The sequence below is a fragment of the Ornithodoros turicata genome, chromosome 2, assembly GCF_037126465.1.
Source record: "Ornithodoros turicata isolate Travis chromosome 2, ASM3712646v1, whole genome shotgun sequence".
In the NCBI taxonomy this organism is placed as follows: domain Eukaryota; kingdom Metazoa; phylum Arthropoda; class Arachnida; order Ixodida; family Argasidae; genus Ornithodoros; species Ornithodoros turicata.
In genome coordinates, this window is record NC_088202.1 from 106,811,190 (window position 1) to 106,829,414 (window position 18,225).

General features: G+C 49.2%; 1 protein-coding gene across 1 annotated transcript; it reads left to right on the plus strand.

Moving 5' to 3' along the window:
- The first annotated feature begins 5,117 nt into the window (after positions 1-5,117).
- On the plus strand, positions 5,118-5,957 carry LOC135384934 (uncharacterized). Its single transcript, XM_064614115.1, has one exon. The coding sequence runs from the start codon at positions 5,118-5,120 to the stop codon at positions 5,955-5,957; it is 840 nt and encodes a 279-aa protein (XP_064470185.1).
- Positions 5,958-18,225: the final 12,268 nt, after the last annotated feature.

The window sequence follows — 18,225 nt, forward strand, 5'->3', positions numbered from 1 at the left end:
TGTTTCGTATGATGCACCAGGGGATGGTTTTATTCTGCACACAGTACCGTCCAGTAGAAACAAGCTATGCTGGCGGATATGCCTTTCCTCAGTGGAAGGCCCCGCACGTCAACCTTCACGTCGAGAGACTGCAGGGCCCATGTTGGAACAACAACAACAACATAGATGAATGGATGATGATGATGTGGGATGTTGGAACAGCGGGGTACGTTACTTGCCTATGTTTACGAATCGGGCAACAACGTGGCTGAATATTAAAAACAGAGTGTATTCGTGGATCACGCTTGCGCAGATATTGAGGAAATTCCTCAGTGTCGTCCTCAGTAGCTTTGGCAGTGCTTCTCATATACAGGGTGTTTGCTCTAACGTGTCCAGAAATTTTATTTAAAGCGAGCGATAAAAGAGAAACGAACGCTACTTTTCAGCTACTTGACTAAGAAACAGGTGCTACTAGTGAAGTACTACCTGTTTCTTACTCAAGTTGCAGAAAAATACCACTTGCGTTTCTTTTATCGATCGCTTTAAATATAATTTCTGGACACGTTAGAGCAAACACCCTGTATATAATTGGGGGTTTACGTCGCGAGACAACTGAGATCATGAGCGACGCCACAGCGGTCGGTCTGTGGATTCCTTTTGCTTACCTGAGGGTTCTTTAACGTGCGATGAAAGCTCACCACACAGCACCCCGTATTTAACGTCCCTCGCGGAAGACGACGTGTCTAAGCAAGTTGTACCCTGCCACCAAGTTGCTGGCGGCCTCGGCCGGGTTCGAACCCGCGATTTCGGGATCAGAAGGCGAACTCTCTACCGACTGAGCCACCGAGGTCGGTCAGGCAGTGTTTCTCCCACAAGCAGCGTTAAGGACTGTAGTGCCTGCCCGGAACGCTACAGAAGCTGTAGAGGACACCACTCAGGAATATCCTCAACGTTCGTGCAAGCGGGCCGACCGTCGTACAAGGGTTGGCGCCGATGCCACTTGGAAAGCAACGTATATGTACAAGGTGTTTGTGACCCTTGGATACGGGGTAAGGGTAAAAATGGCTATCTATTGAACTGAAACTGAGTATTGCTTCTCCCATACCTAGTACGTGAGTCAAGGACGTCGGAACGTTTTAAGATATGAGGACAGGGCTGAAATAATGCCGCGTGGAGGGGGAGGGGGGGTGCGGTCGGAATTTTCAAAAGAATTAAAAATGAAAGTTAGCATCGAATGTTATGCTCTGTATTAAAATTACAGCACTGAGAAGGGCATATTATGATAATATATTATGCAGCCAGCTGGTCTCACCGCTACTACCGCATTGCGCAACAGGAACACCACTGTACCATAGAGTTAATATAGGAAGATTGTAGAAAACGTACTTGGCGCGCCGTCTATGGGATTCACCTATCCCCGGGCGTGACCGCCCGAGCGCAGCCATTCGTTGGTTATAGACAGTGTTAGTGGACGAATTTCTGCCCCCGTACTACAGCGGAGCTGCTCCGTTTGTTGCCAGCCAAGTGGAGTCACGTTGGATAAAAAACTGGGAAACGAGCCGATGGAGGGAACGACGGCCAGCGTAGGAAGCGAGGCAAGCCGTGTAATTGCGTTGAGTACGCATGAACCTTCGGGATACGTGCAGAATTGAGTAGTGCTATCGGAATCACAAGGTAAACGTTGTCATATCAAACGTAAATCATATCTTATCTATGAGATTACCTGCAACACCGCAAACCCTTTGCTTTCCACCGACACAGATGAAGATGTTTACCGCCTATGACGTGTTGAAGTGGCGTTTGTATGCTTCGCGAGCGAAATCAATAAATCATTACCCATCCTAACGAATGTAGGCATGTATTTCCGAAGACAACCGTAATCGAAAGATGAATACACAGAGTAAACCGTCATCTTCATGCTGCTCTGCGAACCAACGGGAAGCGGAAATGGAGAAAACGAAACCGCCCTCCATTCCATGCTCTGGTCTGTCGAGTTTCGTGATAATAAAGTGACGAACGAACGACAGCACACAAGCAAGTGATGTAGTGGGAAAATATGCACTGCTTATTTGTTTAATAAATGCATGTGAGATAAGCACATAGTAAGCCGAATTTAGATAGCAAAAGATGAATTTACGAAAACGACCACGTCAAGTTTAGCGGAATGAAGCAGCCAACGGAAGGCAACGTCTTCCATGACCAACGGATGGCAGCTCCCTTGTGGTCACGCTTTTTTGAGCGAGTTCGACACCCCTGACCACTACCTCCCGGAACCCGAACCTGTGAATCAGTGAGGAAGGAATCCCCTTGACGGCGCTCCGTGTATCGCATTACTCGCATTACGCCAGTCTACCGGGCGTCCGCGTCCACGCGCACGCCGTTGCATTTTGCATCACCGGTTGCATAGAGGCGGGCCAATTCGGAATTCGCCATCTCCCTCCCGTATAGTTTCGTCGGATTTCTTGATCTTTGTTTCGTTGATGCGCACAGAAGTACGAATGGTCTTGGCCGGCTGCGAAGAGCTCTCCCTCAAGGCCTTCGCCCAACTCGCGGATAGGATCATTGAGTACTCTTCGCCTTCCATCGCGGCTGTTTCCCACCGCACCCCGCACGCCCCTCCTCCTCCCACTGACAGCTCTACCCGCGCCCTTCAGGAGCAGATTGCGCGGTTGTCTGAAGCTGTGGAAAGTCTCCGCTCTGATCTCGCTCACCGGCCTCCGACTTTACGTTCGCCGTCCCGCGGCCGCCGTCGCTCTCCTTCTGCCCAGTCTGATGCACAGAGCCAGCCCAAACGGAAATACGGCGACAAGGCACTGAAGTGCACACGACCTTGTTCCTGGACGGGAAATGTGGAGGCCGGTCGACAGAGGCGGCCTTCGACCACGGCCCCCCAGGAAGCCGCCTGTTTTTTGGTAGACACCGGCGCTGAGGTGAGCATCGTGCCCCCCACGCGGGCTGATCGCGCCCGTGGGCCCTCCCCCTCGACTCTTCAGGCCGTCAACACGTCGCACATCGCAACCTTTGGTCTGCGATCCATCACCATTGACATCGGGCTCAGGCGCTTTTTTCGTTGGCTGTTTGTCACAGCCGACGTCCCTAACGCCATTCTGGGAGCCGACTTCCTTCACCACTTCAGGCTCGACATAAGTATCGCCCGCAAGAAGCTTGCTGACTCCACAACCGGCCTCACAATCTCTGGCGTCCCGTCTTCCCAGCATAGTTCGGGCATCAGGACAGTTTTGCCCTCGTCCCCGTATTCCGCCATTCTGCTCGACTTCCCTTCCGTCGCGAAGCCCTGCAACTTGCCTGTCACCCCGAAGCATGCTGTCACCCACACCATTGTGACGACGTGTCCCCCTGTGACGGCTCGGCCACGCCGACTCGCCGGCGACCACCTCAAGATCCCCCGCCAAGAGTTCGACCATATGTTGCAGCTAGGTTTGATTCGACCATCGTCCAGTCCGTGGTCTTCACCGCTCCATATGGTTCCGAAGTCTTCAGGGGATTGGTGCCCCTGCGGCTATTATAGAGCTTTGAACGCCTCTAGTGTCCCAGATCCGTATCCCCTTCCACACCTTCACGACTTCGCCCTAGGCCTCGCTGGCGCGACCGCCTTCAGCACGATCGACCTCGTAAAGGCCTACCATCAAATCCCTGTGGCACCGGAAGACATCCCAAAAAACAGCAATCATAACACCATTTGGCCTTTTCGAGTTCATTCGCATGCCCTTCCGTCTGCGTAACGGGGCGCAGACCTTCCAGAGATTTATCAACGAGGTTCTGCGCGGGCTCCCTTTCGCCTTCGCCTATCTCGATGATATACTGGTCGCCAGCAAGACTCCCGGTGAACATGAAGAACATCTACGCCAGCTGTTCCGCAGGTTGGACGAGCATGGCCTTGTCCTTAACCCCGCAAAATGCGTTTTCGGCCAGTCGTCCGTGCGGTTCCTGGGACACGAGGTAACCTCGGATGGTATTCGGCCTCTCCCATCCAAAGTGCACGCGATCCAGCAGTTCCCCGCCCCCACTTCCATTCGGAAACTCCGCGAATTCTTGGGACTCATCAACTTTCATCGCCGCTTCATTCCGCACTGTGCCGACATTCTTCGTCCTCTCACTGATACGCTGCGCAATTCCGGGAGTGCGGCAAAGCCTTTCCACCTCTCTCCTGAGGCTCTGGACGCATTTGTACGTGCCAAGACCGCCTTCGCCGATGCCGCACTACTGGTACATCCTGATCCTTCGGCCGACCTCCGCCTCATGGTCGACGCATCAACCCATGCCGTCGGAGCCGTGCTCCAACAATATTCCCCATCCGGTTGGTGCCCACTGGCCTTCTTTTCCCAGAGACTCAAGCCCTCTGAAGAAAAGTACAGCACGTTCAGTCCAGAGCTCCTGGCCATCTATTACGCGCTTAAACACTTTCACCATTTCCTCGACGGGCAGACCTTCCACGTGCTCACGGACCACATGCCTCTGACCTTTGCGTTCAAGTCTAACCGTGCTGCGTACTCCTCTACCGACCTTCGTCACCTGCGCTACAACCCTGAGTACACCACGGACATTTGCTTTGTGCACGGTGCTGAAAACCAAGCAGCGGATGCCCTTTCCCGCATCGAGGTCGTCCGTGTCTCCGGCGTCGCTCTCGACGACATCGCGAAAGCACAGGCAAATGACCGAGGTCTCCGTGATTATACGTCCGCTAGCCCCTGGAAGATGTCCCTCCAGCTCAAGTACATACCTCTCCCCATGGCTCTTTGCGACATCGCCTGCGACGTTTCCGGTGATTCGCCGCACCCGTATCTCCCTCCTTCGCTCCGTTTCCCAGCCTTCCAGAGCTTCCACAGCCTTGCTCATCCCGGCATCCGGGCCACTCAGCGTCTGTTGTGTTCCCGTTTCGTCTGGTCGGGCATAAACGCCGACGTGAGACGCTGGGCACGATCCTGCATGGCCTGCCAGAGGGCCAAAATAACCCAGTCGCCAAGTCGCCCGTCGGCCAATTTCCCCTGCCCGACAGCCGCTTCCGTCATCTCCATGTCGACATCGTCGGCCCCCTACCACCCTCCCGCGACTATCGGTACCTTCTTACCATGGTCGACGGGTATACCCGGTGGCCTGAAGCTGTGCCCATCCCAGACATGACCGCCGACACCGTAGCTTGTGCGATCGTCTCTACCTGGATCGCCCGCAACGGATGCCCCACTCGAATTACGACTGACCAGGGCAGGCAATTCCAAAGCGCCCTCTTCAAGGCTCTCATGACCTTGCTGGGAGTTCACCACATCAGAACGACTGCCTATCATCCCGCCTCCAACGGTGCTGTAGAGCGCTTCCATCGCCAGCTCAAGGCATCTCTTATTGCTCGTGAGGCGCAAGTCACCTGGGTAGACCATCTGCAAATTGTGCTGTTGGGTATTCGTTCTGCCCTCAAGCAGGACCTGTCCTGCTCCACCGCAGAGCTCGTCTTGGGAACGACACTGCACCTCCCCGGCGATTTCTGGCTCGACTCCCAAGCCGAAACTCGGCAGTCTGAATACGTCGAGTTACTTCGCCGCTTCTTCCGACGCCTTTCGCCAACCGCCACCAGGACACCAATTCCAGGACACCAGGGCACCAGGACCCTGAATTCCCCGGTCATCTTCGTCCACCCGGATCTCAAGACATGCACACACGTTTTTCTTCGGCATGACGCCCCCCGCAAGCCCCTTTCACCCCATTACGATGGTCCTTTCCGTGTCCTGTCTCGCACCGACAAGACCATGACGCTGGACATTCAAGCCCGGCTTCAGGTGGTCTCCCTCGACAGGGTAAAACCGGCATACCTGGAGGTCGACACCTCTGCTGCACCTGCCACAGAGTCCTCTGTCACCGTCCCTCACCCACCTCGCGTCAAGCCTCGCCGCACCGTTACCTGGGATACTCCCCTCTCTGTGTCTTATTCTCCTTCAACCCTTCTTCGGGGAGGGGGAGTCTTGTAGCAGCCGCCTATCAGCATCGCCCATCGACGACGAGCGCAATAAATGTGACGCGAGCTCACGGGGCCGCTTCTGCGTGTCAGTGCGCTTTCGCATTCTTTCTGACGACAGTCAGTCTAGTTGTCCTTGCTTGTCTCCCGAGGTACACGCCACAACGCTATGCGTGACGACCACTTCGATGAGCCGCCTTGCCGCCGACAAATTTGCAAATTGTACGTATATGCAGAGATTGGTGTGGTGGTGGTGTGTGTGGGCAAAACAGGTGCTTTGCCCCTCTAAGCCAAATCTGTGCCCCCCCCCCCCCCCCCCCTGTTCCGACGTCCCTGCGAAAGATTGCTTGATTGATCGAGTCTCATGCTTATACGTTGCATGCTCTGTGTGCTCTTTCGTTTGTGACAAAAGGCAGGTTCATAATACTCAAACAGTGGCGTAGCCAGAGGGGGGTTTCGGGGGTTCAAGCCCCCGAGCTCGTACCTTTTCGTAGTGCATTCGGACGAAGGAGAAATCCCCCCCCTCCCCCCAAGCTTTGCCGTAGCCGTACTTTGATGCTGATAGCGCATATCATGCATATCACCGAATTTAATTTTCTGATGCAAGTTCTAGCAATTTTTGCATCTCGTTTCATTTAGACCATACTAAAGGGAAATATGTTGAGTGATCTTCTGAGGTTAACGAGAGACAGTTCCTCCTAGAGTTTCCGAGATGAGAAAGACACACAGAACTTTCCAAGCGTTTTATTCCACTAGTGCAGCGTAGCGCATACCTTTTAATTGGTTCTGGAACGGGTAGCGGCGAACTTCCATTCATTTGTGATACATTAATGTCTCAAGGAGCACACTTACGCAGACAGCTTCATAATTAACGATAATAGATGCGCCCTGCTTGTGCAAGGAGCTTCGTCCTCAGCAGAAGAGCTACAAAAATAGAGGTCGATAGCCCGCAAATGAGGGCTGGAGCAGGACTTTATTTCGTCTGGCAACGATGAGAGTCAGCTTGTATGTTACACGCTGTGCAGAATGTCGAGTACGATAATCACAGTGTCTAATATTCATTCTCCTGACCGCTTCACAAATTGACCATTACTATTATATCTGAAAACTGTCTGTTGTTTTATTTGCACTTTATGTTTGACTAGGGCGCCCAACCGATTGGGAGAGGCTGCAAAGACATCGAAGGTAGTGGCTGCGAGATATTGTTGGCTTTCCATTTACGTAGTTACTTATTTAATTATACGTTAAAGGTCCTTGGAAGGCATTCCATTCTATTGGCATACCATATGAGGCAGATGAACGCGAGTCTTGAGATAAGCCGATTTCTCGGCCGACGTATTCAGCGAACAATTTGAGGCGAGGAAGGTGCAAAAACCGGGAGACACGGACAAATAGACACAAACAACATATTGAGGCTGCTCTAATGTCTGCGCTATGGCTTCGCCTCATCAAAGGTATTATTGCAGGGGTGTATGCTTTACAGGATTAGTTCGGTGATCACCGTGACACTGACTGGACTACAACGGTTAGACGCTTGCGTATTCCCTTCCCTAACCTTTCCCACATCTATTTTTTTTTCAATAAACATATCCCCCCCTGTTCCCTAGACAGTTTTGTTTTCTGAAGAGCTTAGCGCCAGCTGTCCTTCTTTCGAGGTTAATTGTAGCCTGTTTAGAATTGGGAAAACTAGGAAAACAGATTATGTCCGTTTATTACAGAATGCCGACCAGCGATCCTAGCTTTCTGTGGCCAAAATATCCGAACTCCGTGCTTAAGTATTGAATATTGTACTTTTTTTTTCGAAGACAAAGATAACGCATAACAATGGTGGCATAATAATCCCGACATGTCGCAACTTTCTACGGGAACGGTAACGTTGAAACGTTAGTTGTTACACACATTGTTAAGGTAGGTCACATTTTCTTCCTTGAGGCGTTGAGCGCAAGCGAAATGCCTAATTTATTGAATTTCCGCTTTATATCAACCAACTTGAAATATCCTGCTCTCTTCTCCTTTTTATTTCCTTCCTTCTTTTCCTATGATGATGATGGTAGGAGAACAAACATGGAGATGTGAGCCCGCTCACCCCGGTACCAGCTACTCCAGGTCTAGTAGAGAGAGAGGAAAAAACAAAACGTCTAAGAAGAGGAGAGATCTGCTATGCTCTTAAAGGGACTATGAAATTTCCCGAACCCCCATACTTTTTTTCGATGGAAACTGTTCTTCCCGCAGAGAAACTAATATGCCACAAATTTTTCCGGACGAAATCGCTCCACTCTGCGAGGAGCGCGCGCTGGAAATGTCTCTTCCGCGCTCCTCCTCTCCCGCGCATATTTCCCTGCCGATGGTGTAACTGTACGGACCGCTTTTCGGTTCCCCGTTACGTCACCGGTGTTGCACAATGGCAAGTAATGCCGCGAGCTCGCGCTGTGGCTGCCGCCACTGCCGAAATCTGCCGATCGCGCGAAAGCTGCTGTCATGGAGATTTCCACTCCCGATGAACGCATACGCGGGATCCTACGGCGCATGCTCCTGGCGGGATTCCTCGGCTCGGCAACACGTCACGATGACGTGTTGCTGAGCAGGCCGTGGTCGCGTCAAGTTACCCGTTGTGTCTCCGCTCGGCAGCTCGTCACGGCGCGGCTCCAGCTGTCCTCCCTTCGCCGCTCCGTTTAAATTCGCTCCCGAGAAATCCGCTCGCGCGACGAAAGTAAAATTTCGGTTCTAGACTCAGAAAAATGTCTTCTTTCGAACGAAACGAAGAAAAAAATCGTTTCATAGTCCCTTTAACGAAGGTGATGAGTGAGCGCTGTGCACCCTGACGATGAATCGCAGGCCATTCGCCCAGCTCTTTCACGACGTCAAAGGGTCGGCTATCAATATGGTCCAGGGATCTCTTAAGTTAGCTAACGTGCAGTGTGAAACCGCGCACATTCGAGAAGGATATGTTCCGAAATCCTTTTCCGACAGCGGCATTGTGCGATAAAATGATGTCGTACACCATGACCACTAGAGTCACTAAATAAGCTACGCTTCAGAGTATCGACACTGAGTTCCAAGAGCGAGCATGCGGCATCTTGTTTCCGCGCCACGCTACCCACGCGCACGCGCACTGCGCACGTTAGCGCACGATGCCATCTATCGTGCGCAGGTGAAATGTTCCTTTCGTTTCCTTTCGTCAAGCAGCAGTTGACGGGCTTGAGCTCACCTTTACATCCTCGGGACGCTCTGGTTGACAATACATGGATTATCGCACAACAATCCTACACGCTTCTCTATCCCACAGGGAGCATTATGCTAGCCGCCTTTGATCCTCAAATGGGGATGATACCAGTGTGGTGCGGAAACAAGATGGCGCTCCTGCTCTCCCTTGGGCCTCAGTGTCGATACTCTGAAGCGAAGCTTATTTAGTTAACAGATAAAATGGTTAAAATTGAGACTGAGACCTTGTCTTGTGTCGTCTGTTTTTCGTCTTTTTCCCAGTCTCGGGTTTTCGTCATGGATCTTATTTTGTGACTCTAATGACCACAAGGTCACTGGAGGCCACAGGTGCGCGTAGTGCTTGAAGGCCGCACTTAGAATCACAAAGGATTGACCAGTCACCAGGTGTTGCTTGGTTGACAATGTACTGGACGGCACTGAGAACGGCGTACAGCTCTGCAGCCGTAGAAGACGTCTGGTGCGATAAGCGCACAGCATGGCTTACACTGGAGCCCAGGATGACGAACGCGCAAAAGATACTGTGGTATTGGTGGATGCACGATAACATCAGGCTGACGGAGGATCCATTTGGGGGGGGGGGTAGCTTGGGATACGCAATGCTTTGCGACGCGGAATTTCCTGAAGCAGCGGGATTACGAGCCTATGTATGCCAAAGTTAGTGCGATAACCTGGTATGCCAAAGTGGAGGATAACCTGGCAAGCGGGTGACGTCCTCTCTTATGTTATGGCTACCTGATGATAAGCGTTAGTTAGTTTTTTTGCTATCCAAGCGATGTGAAGCAACGCCGCCTAGATAACATCAGGCCTGCAGCCCACGTGACACAGCGTCACACACGAAGGCCTGCCGTGGATGCTGCTATGACGTCAATGAAAGAGCGAACGAAAGAAAAGCTCGAAACAGCTGGCAAAGCTCATGCAGACCTCCGTGAGTTGGTAGTGCGCAGGCCTTCTACTATCTAGGAGGTGTTGTGTGAAGTGGGCGGTGTCCAAGTATAGATGGTAGATGGAGTTTTATTTACGCTCACTCGCTCGCTCGAAAACTGGACATGGAGACATGAAGCATGGGGATGCGATTTGAGAGAGCGTATCGCGATTTGAGATACCACACGGGTGTGTTGAATGAGGACCTCCCGAGAAAAGTACAGCTCGTTTCGCTTCCGTAGAAGGGTAATGGTTCTCGCGAGATTACCATTGACGACCTGCTACTCTCAGCCAGCAACTGTATCGAAGGAGTGGTCTAAGATTCATGGCGAACTGTGCAGCACTGTTTTCGTCCGCAAGGAGAAACGAAACGCACGCCTTTCACCACCCAAAAAAGTGAAGTTTGTGAATTTCCGTTTGGAAATGCGAAATCTGTGTTTTCCGTGACCAAACGCGAAATCCGCATTTTTCGCGGTCTCCCGCGACAAGCAATCCTGAATGATGAAATGGAATCCAGATTCCTAATGTTGGCGTTGGCCAGCCATCTCGAAATAGACGAACGCCATGGGACGTGTTGCTGTCTCACTACATATGCTATGCTAGGAATGTGACAGGCACTTTATCTAATGCCTGGAACTGCGTTGTGCAGTGGACAGTCAACAACAGACGCGGTTACCGCTTCCGCAGATACACTGATATACTGCAAGGCAATTGTTGGCGCAATCGAGAGGCAGAACTGTGGGGCAATTGAACCTCTGTATGCAATAAGTGGGAAGTCGACTTACCCCGTTTTGGGGATTTTTGTCGAAATGACACCTACATACCAGTCTGTACGTACTAAAGGTTAGGACGGTATTGCAATTTATTGACCCGCTACAGGAGGGTAAGGAAAGGGAATTGCATGTGTGTCAATCTGACGGGCAGTCAGATCAGGTTCTTTTTCTACACACGATTTGATTTGTAAAAGGAAAAAAAAAATGATGGGATGTTAGTCCTGGGGCACTCGGGACTGGCTACTCCAGGACGCGTTATTCGGAAAAGAAGAAAGGGGAAAATAGAAACTACACAAATGTATACACTTTGAAACGGAATAGATGAAATCATTACCACAAAACTTGGCACCAAAGGCAACAGTGTAAGACTGTTCATGTGTGAAAATCTCAATGCACAAAAAACAAAGAGCGTCACAGAGTGTCAAAGAGCTACGTCGAGACGAGGAACTGCACAAGGGCGCTTATAGCAGGTATTGCAGGTATGGCAGGTTTCTACACACTCATACAAATGTGTAGCTTAAAGGGACTATCGCATCCGGGAACGTATGTATGATACCGATAGGGTAATGTTCCTCACCGCTTCAGAGTCAACTTTGCCAAATGTCTCTTCCGAAAACAGCTTACATATTAAGTAAACGAGTTTTAAAGGTCCGCATTCCATCTGCAGCCAACAGGATGATGACGTAAGCCAGGCGCACGAATGGGAGCGCAGCGCTGGCGATTGTCTCCGAGATCGTCTGCTTGGCGTTCGCATCGCACTATACTAAGTGAAAAGTCCTCGGTAAATACGGGGGCTGACTTTCGCTTACCACTGTGAGTGCAGAAGTAACCATGTTACGTGAAACACGGCGTTACGCTCCTGGCTGTACGAACACGTTCAACGTTAACCAGAAACAACATTCCGCGAGCCGGTAACAGAGAAGACGCCGTCCCCATTCCGCCTCGCACGCCCGCCTGTCGGTCGGTTGCCAAGGCTACCAAGGTCCCTCCGGCCGTTCCGTGATTGGTATCCTCCATGTCAAAGGGCGCGCAGTGATTGGCCTCGTCCATGTGACGTTTCCAGAGAGGGAATCCAGGAATGCGTCGTCTGCTCTTGCCAAGTTTTATATCAAACTGCACAGGAACGACGCTGCCAATTCGCGTCGGCTTTTCGGCGTTATTATCAGTGATGAACGCGGAGTAAAAAGGCACTACAGTTTCGGAATCCACCGGGACGGATGCGATAGTCCCTTTAAGGTTTGCTACGATGCTAAAATGAACTCCGACTTCCACTCGAAAAACACGTTCTTTTTACCTCACTTGACCGTGTTAGGAGTGCTACTGAGTGTTGTAGTCGAATAAATAAGTCATCTTATGCTGGTCATCTTATAGGACATTTTTTTTCAAGAATGTGCTCGATTAGCAGTACAATAAGCAGGATCCAGGCTGCTCCAGTACCCCCACAGAGGTGACTTCACCCTACCTAGCATCACCATTATTCTGCCATCAAAGTCTGACTCGTGAAAACTGCTTTTTCTTCTTTTTTTTCTGGACGATAACATGCGGTGCTACATTGAAAAAGGGGATATGTCATGCTCCTGGACTTTATTCAATTTCTGCTAAGTCACACACCCAAAAACAATGCTAACAGAACATGCACGTAGGATATATATATATATATATATATATATATATATATATATAGAAGACATCTTAATCTGTAAGTTTGAATTTCAAACACATCTAGCGTCATTTTTCTTATTTTTTAATGGCTTTTTCCTCTCTTTATATATATAAATATATATATGTGAGTGTGTGTGTGTGTGTGTAAGTCAAACGTCGCCATGCCAGTACTGGACAGCTGTTTCGGCCTTCTTGGACCTCATCGGCAGTACGCAGGCAGACAACGTTTGAGTGGATAGCGTCAGAAGGTCACGTGGCACGTGATGCCTCCCGTCAGGGTGTCATAGACGGGAGGCATCACGTGCCACATGACCTTCTGACGCCATCCACTCAAACGTTGTCTGCCTGCGTACTGCCGATGAGGCCCAAGAAGGCCAAAACAGCTGTCCAGTACTGGCATGGCGACGTTTGACTTACAAACATATGCTATACGTGCAGCCATAGAGCTCCTGCTAAATTTTCCCCCGTTATACATATATATGTATATACTATGTTACACATTTTGCATTTGCGTTATTAGAGGAAACGCAGCGCCAATTTCTTTACCAAATATTCACTTTTCTCGGTTTGGGATTTTTCGACTTATCCCCTTATTGCATACAGAGGTTCGGTTATGAGTTGTTTAACCTTTCGGTTTGACTGATCTACAGTTTTACTCTGATCTACTGATCTACAGTCCTTATCTGATTCCCAATCACCCTAATAGCGTACGCATATTTTCTTTTATGAGCGGTGCGGGGAGGGGACTTCGACTGTTCACCAGGAATTTTCTCAGAACGCCCTCCCCTAATATGCAACCTCCGAAAAATTTTGCACCCGCCAAAAAAAAAAAAAAAAAAATACTTGCCGGAAAGGCAAAAAAAAAAAAAAAAAGCAAAAGCAGCAAGTGTGGGTGGCCACCTTCTCCTTCTCTACGGGACACAACCCATGGAGATGTTAATCCCGAGCCACTTGGGACTGGCTACTCCAGGACGCGTTCAGAAAAGAATACGATACAATTACGATACTTCGTTATTCGCGACTTTGTGGCGACTCACATCCACATTTTTGTTTCTTTATCAGATCACCATCACTTGGTTAAGTACCAGCCCGCGCGACATAGTGGTTAGGATGATCGCTTTCCACGCCTGGACTGGGAGGTGTCGTGAGTTTAGAATCCCTGCACCTGCTGTGCTGTTAGATGTTTTCCCTGGGTTCGCTGGCAGATTTTCCGGACGAATGTCGGCACAGTTACCTCTGAGGTTGACCCAGGACGCGTACTAACCTCCCTGTCCCCCACTACTGCCTGCTATCCTTTCTCCATCTGTCCACGTCTGTACGTCGCTCATAGCCAGAGTTGGTTCGCCGCGCTAACACGTAATTGAGATGAAGAAACTTCGTTGCGTTAGTGTTCACAACCGACCGATGATTGCCTATGCCTCTCTGTTGCGAAGTGCCCTGTGTTGCATTTAACGTATAAACGAATATATAAATAAAAATAAAATTACTCTTTATTTCCCTCGTAATCAATCAGTCAGATCAGGTCCATCTACATGCAACGTTTCAGTGAGCACCAGTGAGCATGAAACATATGTACACTTCTAGATAAAACCTACGATGTGTGGAACGGGACTGTAAAAAGTCCCCACGTGCATACGAGAGCCTGCGCGGGAATACGACCTACCCAAACTACCGTACCATCACATCCTCTACCTACTTTTATCGGGCTCTTTATGAATATGATGGAGGCTGCATGTTCCGCAATTGGTGGTTGCCAAGTCAACTGTAAACAAAGTGTGCCCGGTTCCCAAGAACTGCAGATGCGAGGGCTTCGCGACTCCTTTATTGTGTTGGCTAAGAATTTCTGTTCTAGAAAATGTAAACGTTTTGCCGAACAAAATATCAAAACGAAGCTGCGAACCGTGTCTGCATGCAAATCCGGGACATTACAGTATATATAAACTGGCTCTCGGACCCAGAAGGGCCAGAATAAAGAAACAAACACTATATATTCTTGTGTAGCTCTTCGTCCCTCACTCTACTTTCGTGATCGTTAACTGTCTGGGTAGAGATTTGAGAGAAGTTTACATTTGCTGCAAACCTCGAACAGTAAAGGGTTCAATGTTGTGTGGAACAAGAAAGTTTCACCATATCTTAAGTAGCTTAAGCAGTCTTTTCTCTCTAAGTAGAGCATGAACAGACACAACTTTTGCGTTTCAAGTTTCTAATAAACTGAGTAAAGCTCCTTAGGATATAACGAGGGCCAACTGCTTACTACGGCTTAAAGCGTCCGCTTGCACGTGGGCGCTGTGCTGTTCAGCGTTGCGTGCGATGTCAAAGGTCGAGGTACAAATGCAACTCGATAAGCGGGCCCAGCATGACGACCCTGTACCTTCAACACAACATGCATTTTTTGTGTGCTATTTTTACTTGTCGTGCTTTTCGATATTTGCCATTTGGGTGTACATACAAATAAACTATGTGAGTCGTGTAGTATGTTCCCGACATGACAAAGACAAGGGCATGAAATCAAGATAGCTTATAATAGGGGTCGCGGAATGAATCTCTGAATAACATATAAAACATATAAACCAGGACAGGTTTATTAGGCGATCAAGTTCTTTAGGAAGGTATCATCTCCATGAGATCGATGAGTGGGGACGAGACGCAGACGACACGGAACAGAGAACAAAAGGGCAGGGCCGTGTTTTTAGTCTGCCCCGTCCTGTTCTTCTTTGTGCCGTATCGCCCTCGTCTTCGTCCCCACTCCTCAGTCGCATTGAGATACTACCTTCCTCAGTAGGGTTGTCACCTTTTCCGTCGGCCAATACCGAACACAGGGGGGGGGGGGGTTCGCAGGGACAACGCAGTGGGCTTTGTGTGGATATAGACCTTTGGATCAATACGATGTATGCAAAGTTTCTTTTTTTTTTAAAGCGAAACGTTGCTTTAGTTATCTCACACTAAAAATAACTGGGCGTCAGGCTGAAAACCCGTAGAAGTTGATGGCAGCACGGCCACGCTGAAAGGCGGGATAAGCAGGAAGGCCCCTGACTGCCCAGCTGGAATACATAACGTTGCATTTTTATTGGTCCTGTCAATTTCATTTGCATTGTACCCAGTGCGTGTGAACTCTCTCAAACTGTGCGTTCCAAGGGTGTACCTCGAAATAAGGTGATCGAAATCCCCGTTGCAAAGTAAACTACTGTAAATAAATGTTATCTGACTATAAAACGCGCAGTCGCGCGCGGGAAACTGCCACCGGTTACCGGAAACTTAGACTAACCTGGACATACGAATGCAAACATCCAACATGGACTTACCTAATAATAAACTAACCAACGTGCTGTTCAGTCGTGTCCACCCTGCTAATCCTAACGGCAGCTAAAATGTGGCTTTCGTTCGCTAAAAGACTTGGACAGACACCGATCGAAAACACGTGAATTTGACTGGTTAAACTAGTGATGTTTTGTTTTTAAACACGGCATATCATCTTACGAAGCAAGCGAGCATTCTCCTTGATTTTCCTTGTTTCGAGAAAGGAACGTCGAGATCGGGGATTTCGCAACCGGGAATATCGAGGCTCTCCCAATTGTAATACACTATTTTTCTCCACAATGTAACAAACAAACTTTGAGAATACGAAAATGTCGAGGAAGTGATGGAAATATTGAGAAGGGACTTCTTGGGGGCATGATATGTGCCTACAACTCCGCGTTTGGACCGAACGGGGAAATAGACGCGGAGAAAAATTGCATCCATGCACTCCAAAAGTGACACTGCCTATGCATCAGTCGGGCTGCACAAAAGCTAGAAGGATGCTTCCCGCTTCTCGTTGAAAAATGCTTGTTCCCGAACCAATCTCCACGCGTTTTGCGATCGTGGTCTGCTATGGTACGTTCTTTTAACCCGTTGTACGTCACGAGAGCATACATACTATTTTATGTACGAATAAAATGTTCCGCTACCGTGAGACGATTACATGAGGGCTCACAATATCTATTAAAGTTATTGGGTGTGCTAATATAGACTATATAACGAACATTGTATGGATGTAAACCAAAAGACACATGTAAAAGGGTAGAAAATCCAGCGAACCGGTAAAGAAATGGTGTAAGTGCCTCAGGACGAGGCATCTGATCCTTATTCGTATTATGGCAGATCGACAACGTTCAAACCGTGGTTCAAACCATACCTGGGTAAATTACTTCTAAAATGTAATTAAATTACATTTCTCATTACTGCAATTGACATGTACTGAAATTACATTACAGTTACTAGAAAAAGTAATGATATTACAATGTCATTATAGCGAGCTTAATCGTAACGATATTGAGGATGTGGAAATTCATTGTCAGACAACACTTTTGTTGTAACAACAAGATATATTTTATTCTGTACGTCACAAGGATTGTCACTCTCTTGTCAAAAGCGATTGTTGCAGCGCAGAAGCAACTGACTTTCGAAGTGGTCGTCAGTTAGGCAGCCCCTCTTATGACTGAATGTGTCCTTAGCCATGCTGAAAAAAGACTCTCTCGACGGATGCTGACGATAGCAACGCGGTGTCGTAGTCGGTGAACATGGCTTTGATGATGGGAAAGGCATCAAGACAGGAGAACCCCTGCGACTTCGTGTTGGTCAGCCTCCAGCGCCCAAGCTCGTCGGTTCCTGTCGTGCCGACCTCCGATTGAGTGCGTCACTGTTCATAGTGGGCGTTGGAATACTTTTAACTCGCCAGTCGTTAGCTCTCTTTCTGTCAAGTACCAACACTGACCACACACGCGATTCGTTTGTAAAAAATAATGAGTAATGTCATTAAAATTACTGCTTAAATGTAATTAAATCACATTACAAATTACATAATGTCGAAAGTAATGCATTACAAATTACCAGAAAAAGTAATTTGTTACTGTAATTTTATTACAGTAATCATATTACTACCCAGGTTTGGTTCAAACCACGCCTTCTCTGCTCATTTTCTTTCATCCCGTAACTTTCGCCTTTCTCGCTGCATCTTATTCGTATTTCCTATAGATTCCTTGACGGTTCGCTATTCGTTCGACATCCCCATATCATCGTCATCATGTATCTCTCTCTCTCTCTCGCTATTCGGTCCCGGGCCGCAGAGAAAGAATGATGTTGCTGCAGGTGTGTCCAAGGCGCTCACATTGGATATGATGAGCGACCTGTATGCAGGCTTTACTCGTGTTTTTACGGACGGCTCATCCACAAAAACCAGCTCGGCATGCGTCTATGTTATTCCCTCCGAAGACATAACTGCTATCTCCCGTCTCTCGCATCCGACGTCGTCAACATGTGCTGAGCGGGTCACCAGATACCTCCAACCCATTCTATCATCTTGTCCAGAGGTGACCGTCGGGCCCTTGCCCGTGCTATCTCTGCAGACAAGACCAGATCACAGTGGCTGCATGACATGACACCCTACTCTCTGCTCCACGCAGTGGATCCGTGTCTCTCTCTGTCGCTTCCTCGTCGCCTTCCGCGACACTACGCACCTCTTCTTCACCGCATGCGGCTGAATATTGCACTTACTCCAGTTATGAGGGCAGCGCCTTGGCCGTGCGCCATTGGACCTTTGTGCTTCATGCAATGTGCTCGCTGACCTGTACCACCTACTTATGGACTGCCCTGTCTATACCAGCGGGAGCGCGAGATCTTGCAGCACGGAATGCGTGTAATCGACCCTTTACCATAGGCAAGATG